The sequence below is a fragment of the Mobula hypostoma genome, chromosome 11 (genome assembly GCF_963921235.1).
Source record: "Mobula hypostoma chromosome 11, sMobHyp1.1, whole genome shotgun sequence".
Lineage (NCBI taxonomy): Eukaryota > Metazoa > Chordata > Chondrichthyes > Myliobatiformes > Myliobatidae > Mobula > Mobula hypostoma.
Window position 1 is genome coordinate 63,341,309 of NC_086107.1, and position 15,311 is coordinate 63,356,619.

Below are 15,311 nucleotides of genomic sequence, written 5' to 3' on the forward strand. Positions count from 1 at the left end.
GTACGTGAAATGGGGGAGATGCGTTTAAGAGCAGAGTTGATAGTGGAGGAAGGGAAGCCCCTTTCTTTAAAAAATGAAGACATCTCCCTCGTCCTAGAATGAAAAGCCTCATCCTGAGAGCAGGTGCGGCAGAGACAGAGGAATTGCGAGAAGGGGATGGCGTTTTTGCAAGAAACAGGGTGAGAAGAGGAATAGTCCAGATAGCTGTGAGAGTCAGTAGGCTTATAGTAGACATCAGTGGATAAGCTGTCTCCAGAGACAGAGACAGAAAGATCTAGAAAGGGGAGGGAGGTGTCGGAAATGGACCAGGTAAACTTGAGGGCAGGGTGAAAGTTAGAGGCAAAGTTAATAAAGTCAACGAGTTCTGCATGCGTGCAGGAAGCAGCGCCAATGCAGTCGTCGATGTAGCGAAGGAAAAGTGGGGGACAGATACCAGAATAGGCACGGAACATAGATTGTTCCACAAACCCAACAAAAAGGCAGGCATAGCTAGGACCCATACGGGTGCCCATAGCTACACCTTTAGTTTGGAGGAAATGGGAGGAGCAAAAGGAGAAATTATTAAGAGTAAGGACTAATTCTGCTAGACGGAGCAGAGTGGTGGTAGAGGGGAACTGATTAGGTCTGGAATCCAAAAAGAAGCGTAGAGCTTTGAGACCTTCCTGATGGGGGATGGAAGTACATAGGGACTGGACATCCATAGTGAAAATAAAGCGGTGGAGGCCAGGGAACTTAAAATCATCGAAAAGTTTAAGAGCGTGAGAAGTGTCACGAACATAGGTCGGAAGGGATTGAACAAGGGGTGATAAAACAGTGTCGAGGTATGCAGAAACGAGTTCGGTGGGGCAGGAGCAAGCTGAGACAATAGGTCGGCCAGGACAGGCAGGTTTGTGGATCTTGGGTAGGAGGTAGAAACGGGAAGTGCGGGGTGTGGGAACTATAAGGTTGGTAGCAGTGGATGGGAGATCCCCTGAGCGGATAAAGTCGTTGATAGTGTGGGAGACAATGGCCTGGTGCTCCTTAGTGGGGTCACGATCGAGGGGTAAATAAGAGGAGGTATCCGCGAGTTGTCGCTGTGCCTCGGCAAGGTAGAGGTCAGTACGGCAGACTACAACAGCACCCCCTTTATCAGCGGGTTTAATAATAATGTTAGGATTAGTGCGGAGGGAGTGGAGAGCAGAGCGTTCCGAAGGAGTGAGGTTGGAATGGGGACAAGGTGCGGTGAACTACAAGACTGTGTGCTTAGCTCCCTGCTCTACTCATTTTATACTTACAACTGTGAGGCTAAGCACAGCTCTAATACGATATTTAACTTTGCTATCAACACCAATGTTGTTGGCCAAGTCAAGGATGGTGATAAATGTGGGATACTGGAAATCTGGCTGAGTGGTGCCACAACAACGAACTCTCACTGAAGGTCAGGAAGACATAGAGATGATAATTGACTTCAAAAGGAGGAAACTAGAGGTCCACAAGCCGGTCCTCTTCAAGTGGAGAAGGCTAGCGATTTTAAATCCCTCAGGGTTATCATTTCAGAGGATCTGTCCTGGGTCTAGCATGTAGGTGTCGTTATGAAGAAAGCACAGCAGAGTCTCTACTTTCTTTGAAGTTTGCCAAGATTTGACATAATCTAAACCTTTGACAAACATCCATAGATGTGTGGTAGAGAGTATATCGACTGGTTGTATTATGGTCTGGTATAGAAGCACCCAAAGCCCATGTACAGAAAAGCCTATAAAAAGTAGTGGATATAGCCCAGTATATCACAAGTAAAGTCCTCCCTACCATTGAGTGCATGTACATGGAGCATTGTTGCAGGAAAGCAACATTCATCATCAAGGCCCCCCACCACCCAGGCCAGGCTCTCTTCTCACTGCTGCCAAGAAGGTGGTACAGGAGCCTCAGGAACTGCACCACCAGGTTCATGGATAGTTATTACCCTTCAACCATCAGGCTCTTGAACTAGAGGGGATAACTTCACTCAACTTCACTTGCCCCATCACTGAACTGGACTCAATTTCAATGTATTTTCATCTCATGTTTTTGATATTTATTCCTTATTTATTTATTGTTGTTGTTGTTGTTATTATTATTATTATTATTATCTCTTTGTTCTCTTTCTTTTAGTATTTGAACAGGTTGTTGGTTTTTTTTGCATATTGGTTCTTGTCCACTCTGTTGGGTGCAGTCTTCCATTGATTCTATTGTGTTTCATGTATTTAATGTAATTGCCTGCAAGAAAATGAATCTCGGGGATGTATATGGTGACATATATGTAATTTGATAATAAACTTACCTTGAATTTTAAACTTTGAATAGGCCCTTCCTGTCCTTCGAGGTGTGCCGCCCAGCAACCCCCAATTTAACTATAGCCTAATCATAGGGCAACTTACAATAACCAACTAACCTGCTATCCACTTTGGACTATGGGAGGAAACTGGAGCACCCAGAGAAAACCCATGTATTCAATGGGGAGGATGTAGAGACTCCTTACAAATGGCATTGGAATTGAACTCTGAACCCCAAAGCCCGGAACTGTAAAAGCATCACACTAGCCATTACGTTACCGTAATGTCCATGGGATGGTGATATTTCTTCTCTGTTGCTGATAAACGGAGGATAACAGAACTGAGCATTGATGTAAATAGGTAGGGACAATATGGTGTGACATTAAAATTACAGGATTATTAGGCAGAACAGTGGGCTAAGGACAAACATTTGAATCACAGAATTACAGCTGGGAGAATTAAATTCAAGACTAAAATTAATCCAAGATTATGTTGCTTGTCTCAATACTGGTAAACACGAATACTTGATTGTCACAGAACCTATCTGGTTCACTAATATCTCCTAAAGAGGAAAACCTGACATTCTTCTCTGGTCTGGTCCATACGTGACTCCAGTCCATCAATGTTTTTGACTTGCACATGGAGCTTAGAAAAGTAGAGGGTTATGGGTAAGTCTAGGTAGTTCTAAGGTAAGAACATGATTGGTACAGCTTTGTGGGCCGAAGGGCCTGTATTGTGCTGTAGGTTTTCTATGTTTCTATGACCCCTGAAGAGCCCAATTACAAATAGACAATAAATACTGGCACTGCCAGTGCTAGTTACATCCAGTGGACAAGCTAAATTAAATTTAATTTTAAAAAGCAAATAAAATAAAAATAATTGTTATTAAAAGTTAGGTACTTTTGTAAATTGCAACGCAAATCTGACCAGGTAATAAAAAGGACAGCATCTGCTTAGACAGTGTTTGCAGAGAAACTGTTAGCAGGTTAGATCATCCTTGGCCTGACGTGTTGCTTGTGATCCTTGCCTGACTACATTATCTTTCCCAGCTGCAAAGGGCTAACTGCTGGTCCATTGCACTTAATTATGGCCTTACCAAGCAGAGTGGACAAGTAGGCTGCAGGCCTTTTTAATAGTTCTAAATGTTTCTCGTTGTTAGTAAAAGGTAAAAACTATTAAAGTTGATTGAAGTATTAATAGTAAGTTATTCCTAAAATAATGATAAACATGATAAACACTGAAAACTCAAGTGACCTCCCTGTGTAACCTTTTGCAGCAAGGTTGTTGATACCAGTCAAATTAAGAAGGTCATCATTCCCAGAAAGGTTCTCTTGGGGTAAAGGTGAAGTTCAGGTTCAACACAACAATGAACTCTGGCACTGTGCTGATACAGGCCTCAATGTCACAAGACTACAAGATCACAAGACAAAGGAGCAGAAGTAGGCCATTCGGCCCATTGAGTCTGCTCCGCCACTCCACCATGAGCTAAACTATTCTCCCATCTAGTTCCAATTTCCGGCTTTTTCTCCATATCCCTTGATACCCTGACTAATTAGATACCTATCAATCTCCTCCTTAAACACCCTCAATGATTAGGCCTCCACAGCTGTATATGGCAACGAATTCCATAAATCCACAACCACCTGGCTAAAAAAAATTTCTCCTCATCTATGTTTTAAGTGGGTACCTCTAATTCTAAGACTGTGGCCTCTTGTCCTGGACTCACCCACCAAGGGAAACAGCCTTTCCACATCTACTCTAACCAACCCTTTCAACATTTGAAATGTTTCTATGAGATCCCCTCTCATTCCTCTAGACTCTAATGAATACAGTCCAAGAGCTGACAAACACTCCTCATATGTTAGCCCCTGCATTCCAGGAATCATCCTCGTAAATCTTCTCTGAACTCTCTCTAACATCAGAACATCCCTTCTAAGATAGGGGGGCCAAAACTACACAAAGTATTCCAAATGAGGTCTCACCAGTGCCCCATAGAGCCTCATCAATACCTCCTTACTCTTATACACTATTCCTCTTGAAATGAATGCCAACATAGCATTCGCTTTCCTGACTGCCAATCCAATCTGGTGGTTAACCTTTAGGGTATCCTGCATGAGGACCTCCAAGTCCCTTTGCACTTCCGATTTTCGAATTTTCTCCCCATCTAAATAATAATCTGCCTGATTATTTCTTCTTCCGAAATGTACAGCTGTACATTTGTCAACGTTGTATCTCATCTGCCATTTCTTTGCCCACTCTCCTAAACTGACCAAGTCTCTCTGAAACCTTTCTGTTTCTTCAACACTTCCTGTTCCTCCACCTATCTCAGTGTCATCTGCAAACTTAGCCACAAAACCACTTAATCCATAATCTAAATCATTGATATACATTGTAAAAAGAAGCGGCCCCAACACCGACCCCTGCGGTACACCACTAGTAACCGGCAACCAATCAGAATAGGATCCCTTTATTCCCACCCTTTGCTTTCTGCCTATTAGTCAATGCTCCACCCATTCCAATATCTTTCCTGGAATTCCATGGGCTCTCATCTTATTAAGCAGCCTCTTATGCGGCACCTTATCAAAGGCCTTTTGAAAATCCAAGTACACAACATCCACAGCCTCTCCCTTATCAATCTTATTTGAGATTACCACAAAAATTCCAATAGGTTGGTGAGGCAGGATCTTCCCTTCATGAAACCATGCTGGCTTGGACCTATCTTGTCATGCACCTCGAGGTATTTCAAAACCTCGTCCTTGAGGATCGACTCCAATAACCTTCCAACTACTGATGTCAGACTAATAGGTCTGTAATTTTCTTTTTGCTGCCTCCCTCCTTTCTTAAACAGCGGAACTATATTTGCAACTTTCCAGTCCTCTGGAACCATGCCAGAGTCTATTGATTCCTGGAAGATCATTTCTAATGCCTCTACAATCTCCAAAGCCACCTCCTTCAGAACCTGTGGGTGCACCTCATCCGGTCTGGGAGACTTATCTATTCTTAGTCCATTTAGCTTCCCAAGCACTTTCTCTCTAGTAATCTTGACTGTACCTAACTCTATTCCCTGAGACCTCTGGCTATCAGGTATATTGCTAATGTCTTCCACTGTGAAGACTGATGCAAAATAATCATTTAGTTCCTCTGCCATCTTTTTGTTACCCATTATAATTTCTCCAGCATCATTTTCAATCGGTCCTTTGGCGGGAGGAGAAGATGGCGGCATGACGCAGCGCGCGCAGCTCTCCGGTGAAAAGATATCATATTTGTAAGTAGGACACTGTGCACAATTCTGATTTGATGGAGACAAACGTGAGAAGCAGAGGAACATCTCGAGAGATTTCTGAAATGCCCGGTTCACTGCAGCTGCTACTGTGTGATCAAGAATCTCCAGAGGGAAGGCCCCAGAATCCCCAGCTTTGCCTGCTGCTGGTAACCGAGGCTGAAGTCGAAGTGTTCAGCAGAGATGGTGCTCGGTACTCGGTGTCGGAGGGCTGATCAGAGCTCAAAGTTTTCCGACAACTCAGAATTGGACTGTGGTCGGGCATGGCAGGGAGAGTTTTCTTCCTTCACCCATCTGCGTGAGATGTGGGACTTTCGAGAGACTTTGAACTTTTTTACTGTGCCATGGCCTGTTCTTCATCAAGTTATGGTATTGTTGCACTGGCGTAACTATATGTTATAATTATGTGGTTTTTGTTAGTTTTTCACTCTTGGTCTGTCCTGTGTTTCTGTGATATCACACCGGAGGAATATTGTATCATTTCTTAATGCATGCATTACTAAATGACAATAAAAGAGGACTGCGTGTCCTCATAATCTAATCTAATCTATATCTACCTGTGTCACTCTTTTACTCTTCATATATTTAAAAAAAACTCTTAGTATCCTTTTTTATGTTAATTACCAACTTCCTTTCATAATTCATCTTTTCTTTCCTAATGACTTTCTTAGTTTCCTTCTGTAAGTTTTTAAAAGTCATCCAGTCCTCAGTTTTCCCACTAATTTTTGCTTCCTTGTACACCGTGTCCTTTGCTTTTATTTTAGCCGTAACCTCTCTCGTTAGCCACATTTGTGCCATTTTTCCATTCATGATTTTCTTTTTTCTTGGAATATATTTTTCCTGCACTTTCCTTATTTCTTGTAGGAATTTCATCCAATTCTGCTCTACCGTCCCTCCATCTAGCTTACTTTTCCAATCTACTTGGGCCAGTTCCTCTCTCATACCACTGTAATTTCCTTTATTCCACTGAAATATCGATACACCTTATACCAGCTTCTCCTTTTCAAATTTGAAACTGAACTCAATCATATTATGATCGCTACTTCCAAGTGAATCCATTACCTCCAGCTCCCTAATCGCCTCAGGTTCATTACACAGCACCTAATCCAAAACAGCCGGTCCCCTGGTGGGCTTATGGACAAGCTGCTCCAAAAAGCCATCCCGTAGGCATTCTACAAACTCCCTCTCCTGAGATCCAGTACCTTCCTGACTTTCCCAATCCACTTTCATATTAAAATCCCCCATAATTATCTTGACATTTTCCTCTGACACACTTTTTCTATTTCCAGCTGTAACTTGTAGTTCACATCCTGGCTGCTGTTTGGAGGCCTGTATATAACTGTTATTAGTGTCTTTTTACCCTTGCCATTTCTTAACTTGACCCATAAAGATTCTACCTCTTCTGATCCTATGTCCCTTCTTTCCAGTGATTTGATATCGTTGATTACCATCAGGGCCACGCCACCCCCTTTACCTACCTTCCTATCTTTCCTATACACTGTGTATCCTTGGACATTCAGCTCCTAATCACATCCATCATTTAGCCATGACTTGGTGATGGCCACAATGTCCTATCTTTTAACCTGTAGCTGTACAACAAGGTCATGCGCTTTATTTCTAATGCTGCGTGCATTTAAGTACAGTATACTTAGATCACTATCTGTTACCGATTTTGCTATATTTCTATCGCACAGCAAATTATCCTGTATATTCACCTGCCTGTCCTTCTTCCGATCTTTGCTGCACAGTATCTTTGACTTATTTCAATTTTCTTCTTGCTTGACCCTAACACCCTGGTTTCCTTCCCCCTGCCAACTTAGTTTAAACCCTCCCTAACAGCTATATTAAACAATCCCGCCAGGATATTAGTACCCTTTGAGTTCAGGTGTAACCCATCATTTTTGTATAAGTCATACCTCCCCTAAAATAGATCCCAATGATCCAAGAATTTGAAGCCCTGCCCTTTGCCCCAGTTACTTAGCCACACATTCATCTGCTTAATTCTGCCATTCTTACCTTCATTAGAGCGCGGCTCAGGCAGTAATCCTGAGATAATTACTCTGGAGGTCCAGCTTTTCAATTTTTTTCCTAGTTCCCAGTAATCTTCCTTCAGGACCTCCTCTCTTTTTCTGTCTAAGTCATTGGTACCAACATGTACCAAGACTTCTGGCTTGCTCAGTAATGGTACAGTTAGCCAGATGCAGTGGAATCTAACCTTCAGTTCATCTCTATTTTTTTGCCACACCATGGTACAATTCTGGGACTGGGAAACATTAGAGATTTCACCATGCTTTGAAGTGTGGAGGAAGTGGGAATGGAGGAGAGAATGTTGTGAGACAGTGGGACAGGGAATTGCTGCATTCTCTGTTTCACTGAAACATGGCTCACTGGCCAACACTCCGGACATGGCACTCCAGCCCCAAGGGTTCTTAATCCACTGGATGGGCTGGATCCAGGATGGGCAGCAACGGCAGCTTCTGCTTCATAATAAACTCATCATGGTGCTTAGATGTACTGGTCTTGTCTCTCACTTGTTCTCCCGACCTGGAGTATCTAATAATTATGCGCTGACTATTCTACTTACCAAGAGAATTCTCCATCGTGATCCTGACTGCAGTTTACATACCAATAAAGGTAGATGTCAAGCTATCACTAGATGTATTGAACACCACGAATAATGAATAACAAATAAGAAACAGCCTACCCTGATGCCTTTCACATCCTTGCCAGGGATTTCAATCAGGCTAGCTCTGCCAACTGCCATCAGTGTGTCACCTTCAGCACCAGAGGGCCACATGACCACTGTTACACTGCTATCAAGAATGCATATTGTTCCATCTCTCAATTGCATTTAAGAAAATTGGATCATCTGGCTGTCATCCTCCTACCTGATATAGGCAGAGACTAAAGAACAAGGCACCAGAGGTAAGAACAACAAAGAGATAAGGCCTACTCTGATAGTGTTAAGGACAGGCAATCCAGGAAGGTACGAGAGGTCCAGATCGGAACTCTGGAAAGCCGTCTCGTATGTGAAGTGGCAATTCCAGGTTAAAGTTGAATCACAGAAGGATGCTCAACAGCTGTGCCATCACCTCTTACAACTCAAAACCATGCAACATAAGTTACAACATTTCACTCCCAGATGAGCTAAGCACCCTTTGTGCTTGCTTTGACGGACAGAACACGGAAGCACCTTCCAGAACCAGCACAGACCCCAATGACCTTGTGATTTCAGTCTCTGAGGCCAGCATGAGAGCATTCCTCAGACGGACAAATCCATGGAAAACACCTGGTCCAGATGGTGTATCTGAAGACTTATGCTAATCAACTGGTTGGAGTGCTAACGGACATCTTCAATCTCCCGCTTCAGCAGTCTGAGGTACCCGCCTGCTCCAAGCAAGCTTCAGTTATACCGGTGCCCAACAAGAATGTGGTAACACAACTCAATGACTATCATCCAGTAGTACTTACACCCACTGTGACAACATTCTTGGAAATGACGGTCATGAAGCATTTCAACCCCTGCCTGGATCCGCTCCAGTTTGCCTACTGTCACAACAGGTCAACAGCAGATGCCATTTCATTGTCTCTTCACTCAGCTCTGGAACATCTGGACAGTGAAGGAGCATACATCGGGATGTTCTTCATTGACTACAGCTCAGCATTCAACACTATCACCCTCTCGAAACTAGTCACTAAGCTCCAAGACCTAGGCCTCGATACCTCCCTGTGCAACTGGATCCTTGATTTTCTCATTTGCAAATCGAGTCAGTTTGGATTGACAACAGCATCTCCTTCGAAATCACCATCAGCACAGGTGCACCACAAGGCTGCGTGCTTGGCCCCTGTTCCACTTGCTTTATAACTATGACTATCAGGCGAAGTAAAACTCCAGTGCCATATTTAAGCTTGCTGATGTCACCAATGTTGTTGGCCAAATCAAAGATAGGGATGAATCAGCATATAGAAGGGAGACTGAAAATCGGGTTGAATGGAACCATAATAACAACCTCTTACTCAACGTCAGCAAACCTAATGAGCTGATTACCGACTACAGGAAGAAGAGCTCTATGTCTGTGAGTCAATCCTCATCAGGGAATTGGAGATGGCGAGGGCCAATAACTTTAAATTCCTTGGCATAATCGTATCGGAGGATCCAGAGGATCTTCCTTGGGTCCAGTGCATAAGTGCCTTCACAAAGAAGTGCCTCTACTTTCTCAGAAGTTTGCAAAGATTTGGCATGTCATCTAAAACTTTGACAAACTTCTATATATGCACAGTGGAGAGTATCCTTATTGGTCGCATTATGGCTTAGTATGGAAACACCAACGCCCAGGAATGGAGAATCTACAGAGAGTACTGGATACAGCTCAATCCATCACAGGTAAGGAGTATTACCACAAGAAAGCAGCATTCCTCAGCAAAGACCCCAACCATACAGGCCATGCTCTCTTCTACCACTGGGCAGGGGATAAAGGAGCCTTGGGTCCCCACCACCAGGTTCAGAAACCATTATTATCCTGCAACTATCAAGCACCTGAATCAGAGAGGATAAATTCAACACTGAACTGATTCCACAACCTATGGTCTCACTTTCAGGGCTCTACAACTCACCACTATAGCATAAGAGTTAGCGAGGTGCTATTGCTTGGGGCATCGGAGTTCAGAGTTCAATTCCAACGTCAGCTGTAAGGATCTGCACATCCTCCCCATGGAATGCATGAGATTTCCTCAGGTGCTTTGGATGTCTTCCCACAGTCCAAAGGTTTACCAGGTAGGTTAATTGGTCATTGTAAATTATCCTATGATTAGGTTAGGGTTAAATTGGGGTTGTCAGGGTTCAAAGAGCCAAAAGGGTCTATTCAGTGTCATATCGCTAAACTAAAAACAAAATAAAATAAAATCATGTTCTCAGTATTATTTATTGATTTTTCATTTGCACAATTTGGCATCTTTTGCACATTAGTTTTGTCAGTCTTTGTTTATGTAGTTTTTCATAAATTCTATTGTTTTTCTTTATTTTCCTGTAAATACCTGCAAGAAAGTGAATCTCAAGGCAACATATGGTGACTTGTTCTCTACACAGTTTGATAATAAATTTACTTTGCCTTTGACTTGAAAGTAGAAAGGGGAATAGGTTAAATGACTGGAGGGATGACAGTGGAAGGTGAAGGAGATTGGTAATTGTGTATGCGAAGGAACTGTGTAGCTTGCCAGCTGTTGATCTCCTCTTCCAGACATTGATTTGCAGGCAGCAGACATTCAGTTCAATACCACCTGGTGTTTCATAGTGGACCAACAACAAATTACATTTTTGTTGCTCCTCTAACAAAGTGGAATATCCTGAAGTGCTTTGTGGAAAACTAAAACAGAGACTGCGTCAAAAGTGAAGGTTTAGGACAGGTGGCCTCAAGCTTAAAGTAGTATATATCAAGAGCTGGATTGAAGAGTGCACTAAGGAAGACAGAGGTTTAGGAAAGAAATAATGGACAAATACTCGCGTAAGAAACGTGGGAATAAGAGAGGCAGAAGGAATATGGAAAGGATGGAGGGAAACCAGAGACCGAACAGTGGAAACACCAAGAGAACTGGTGCGAAAAAGGCAGCCTATCGAGCGACCCAAACACTCTTCCAGAAGGACAGGAAGCGGCTGGCTAGACAGATCATGGGGGCGCCAGGTCCTAGTCAGTGTGAAGGGAAGTGGGGACGGACACCGCCTGCTATAGTGAGCTATAATTTGCAATGTTATCTCCTGGCTCCAACTGACTTTGGATCAACTGGGTGTCTGCCTTGTATAATGGCTAGTTGTACTCACAAACACATGCAAAATTTTACCTACCTGTGGATTATTTTCAATATACTTTTCTCTTTACCAGATCATTAGTGATAGGTCTCAAAGTCTCCGAACAAAGACTGGAGGAATATAATGATTCCAGCTAGTAAATAGTGCCTATTTTTTCCATTTCATTCATCCTTACCATCTTTGTAGGGGTGTATATAGCCAAATATCCGAAGCCCATAATTCTTCCACTTCGGAGAAACAGCAATTTTATTCACTGAGGTACGTGTCTGAAACAAAAAGATACCATTTGTTTATCATATTTACCCATTGATCATTAGGAGAATGACAAACAAGATTTCAGCCAAGATGAGACCAATGCTGATGCTAGAACACAGAACAGTACAGCATGGGAACAGGCCTTTTGGCCCAGTGATTACCAAATTAAACTAACCCCATCTGCCTGTGGATGGGGTACATGCCACTGTTCACTGGCTAAGTGTGTACCTGTCTATGCTTCTTAAGTGTTGCTGTTGTATCTGCTTCTACCACCTCTCTTGGGGTACATTCCAGGCACCTGTGTCAAACATCTGCCTTGCACATCTCCTTTACCCTTTGTTCCCCCCACATCAACCTATACTCTGCAATCTGCATTTCTAGCTGAGGAAAAATACACTATCTACCCTATTTATGCCTCTCATTCATAATTAATGCACTTCTATCAGGTTGCCCCTAAGCTCAGATGCTCCAGAGAAAACAATCCAATGTTGTCCAACTTCTCCTGATGGCTGATACACTCTAATACAAGCGACATCCTCCTGAACCTCTTCTGCACTGTCTCCAAAGAGTCTGCATCCTTCCTATAGTGTGGCAACCAGAAATGCACACAATACTCCACATGTGACCTAATTAAACTTTTATAGAGATTCAACATAACTTTGCAGCTTTTATACTCAATGCTCCCCACACACTATATGCCATCTTTACCACTCTATCCACTAGTGTTGCCACTTCCAGGGAGTAATGGACTTGCACTCCAAGATCCCTCTACACAACAATGCTCCTAAGAGTCCTGCCATTTATTGTACATTTTCATCGTACAGTTGACCTCCAAAAATATATCTTCTCACACATTAAGCTTAAGTTCAAGTTTAATTATCATTCAACTACACATGAATACAGCCAAAGGAAACAGCATTCCTCCAGGGCTCAAAACACATTTTCAACACACTGCACATAGCACAAAGCACAAATAGCACATTTGCTTACGGTTTCAGAAAAGCATACAATCACAAACAAATGAAGTAAGATAGCCCAAGTTCCTGAGTGGCATGACTGTCAATGGATGTGAAGTTTTTCTGATCCAATTTGTTCTTCCACCGAGTGAGCACTGGAGGGCAGCACTGAGCAAACACTGGAGGGCAGCACCAAGCTAACATCAGAGGGCAGCACTGAGTGAATACCAGAAGGCAGCACGGAGCAAACACTGGCGGTCAGCTGTGAGCAAATACTGAAGAGCAGCATCGAGCAAACACTGGAGAGCAACAAGAGGGGCCAGCCCCCAACCCAATTATGGATTCCACTGCAGCTACAGAGGCTTTTAATCTCTCCCACAGCACCTCTGGCATCACCAGCCCTGGGCAACTGCAACAGGTGACCATGCAGAGGGGTCTAGTTCACACCACAACCTAGGTAACACAGCTCCCTTGCCATCAGTCTTCCCAATGAACCAGTGCTGTATTCTACAGTACCAAAGTCCAGCAGGGTCTTGCAATCACAATAAAAATGTCCAAGACAATTACTCCTACTGCGCACTGTCTCAGCACAATGATATGCAGCAAGTCTGGGCGACAACACAACAACGGTACATGATAAGTCCAGCTCCATCACTATTGAGCAACTTGCTAATGGAATAATCCTCTAGTACTTGGTGATTTTAGTATCCATAAGTGACTTGTGTTTGCAAAAGTGACGCTCAGAATGAACTAATATAGCTTTGATTGGACTCAGAATGGCCGCTAAGTCCAAGCATGCCACTATCTTGTCAGAAGATGGATTAAACTCCATCTGCTTTCATCTAAGCCAATTTCCATCTGATGTACAATCTGCTGTGTCTTTCGACAATTTTCTTCGCTATCCACAACTTGACCAATATCCAAATCATCTGCAATTTTACTAATCAGATTACCTACATCTTCATCCAAATTACTAACAGATATTACAAGCAACGAAGGTTCCACACTGCTTCTTGCAAAACTCCAATCATCAAAGACCTCCAGTCAGAACACCCTCTACCACTGGCCTCTGTCTTCCATGACCAAGCCAATTTTGTATCAAATTTATCGACTCACTCTGGATCTTATGTGACGTAACCTTCTGGACAAGCCTAATATGAACGTTGTCAAATATGTTACTGAAGTCCATGTCAACAACATCTACTGTTCTACATTCATCAATTATCTTTATCATTTCATCAAATTCTCAGATTTGTGATACATAACCTCCCGCACACAAAGCAATGTTGACTATCCCTAACAAGTCAATGCTTTACCAAATGTGAATAAATCTCGTCCTAAAATTTTTTTCTCCAACAATTACCCTATCATTGATATAAGGTTCACATCCCTGTAATCTCCTGGTTTGTTTGAGTTGCTGTTCTTAAACAAAGGAACAGCACTGGCTATTCTCCAGACCTCTGGCACCTTACTCATGGCTAACAAGGTTAGAAGGATGTCATAAAGTCATAGAGAAGTACAGCACAGAAACAGACCCTTCAGCCCATCTAGTCCATGCCAAAACTATGCTAATCCTATTGAGCTGCACCAAAACCATAGCCATCCATACCCCTGCCATCTATGTACCTATCCAAACATCTTTTAAAAGTTGAAGTCGAGCTTGCATGCACCACTTGTGCTGGCAGCTCACTCCACACTCTCAAGACCCTCTGAGTGAAGATACTTCCCCTTATGTTCCCCTTAATCTTCTCATCTTTCACCCTTAACCCATGACCTCTGGTTGTAGTCCCAGCAACCTCAGTGAAAAAGCCTGCTGGTATTACTCTACCTATACCCCTCATAATATTGCATACCTCTATTAAACTTCCTCTCAGTCTTCCAAGTTCTGAAGAATTCAATCCTAACCTATTCAATCCTTCTTTATAATGCAGGTCCTCTAGACCCAGCAGCATCCTTGTAAATTTTCACTTTACTCTTTCAACCTTGTTTACATCTTTCCTCTAGGTGACCAAAACTGCCCACAACACTCCATATTAAGCCTCACCAATGTCCTATAAAGCTTCAATATAACATCCCATCTCCTGTACTCAATACACTGTTATATGAAGGCCAATGTTCCAAAAGCTTTCTTTATGAATCTACCTGTGACACCACTTTCAATAAATTGTAGACCTGTATTCCCAGATCCTTTCGTTCTACCACACTCCTCAGTGCCCGACCGTTCACTGTGTAAGATCTACCCTGGTTGGTCCTACCAAAGTAAAAAACCTCACATTTGTCTGCATTAAATTCCATCTGCCATTTTGCAGCCCATTTTTACAGCTGATTCAGATCCTTCTACAAACCATGCTAGCTCTCCTCACTGTCCACTACACCCCCAATCTCGGTGCCACCTGCTAATTTGCTGATCCAGTTAACCACATTGTCATCCAGATCATTGATATAGATGACCAACAACAAAGAACCCAACACCAATCCCTGCAACACACTACTAGTCACAGGCCTCCAGTCAGAGAGGCAATCCTCTAATTCCACTCTCTGGCATCTCCTACAAAGCCAATATCTAATCCAATTTACTACCTCATCCTGAAATCCGAGCAACTGAACCTTCTTGAGCAGCCTCCCGTGCAGGACCTTTTCAAATGTCCATGTAGAAAATATCCACTCACTTGCTTTCAACCATTTTCTGGTAATTTCCTTGAAAAAAATCTATAAGATTGGTTAGACAT

The 15,311-nt window shown here is 42.9% G+C and overlaps 1 protein-coding gene across 2 annotated transcripts in view; it reads right to left on the reverse strand.

The window, feature by feature from the left end:
* The window catches only part of LOC134353795 (N-acetyl-beta-glucosaminyl-glycoprotein 4-beta-N-acetylgalactosaminyltransferase 1-like), an 897,506-nt gene that overhangs the window by 384,327 nt on the left and 497,868 nt on the right, over nt 1-15,311 (reverse strand). For both annotated transcript variants that reach the window (XM_063062183.1, XM_063062184.1), the window contains one exon: nt 11,547-11,637. In XM_063062183.1, the coding sequence (XP_062918253.1) occupies nt 11,547-11,637 (91 nt within the window). The remainder of the gene's footprint in view (nt 1-11,546; nt 11,638-15,311) is intronic.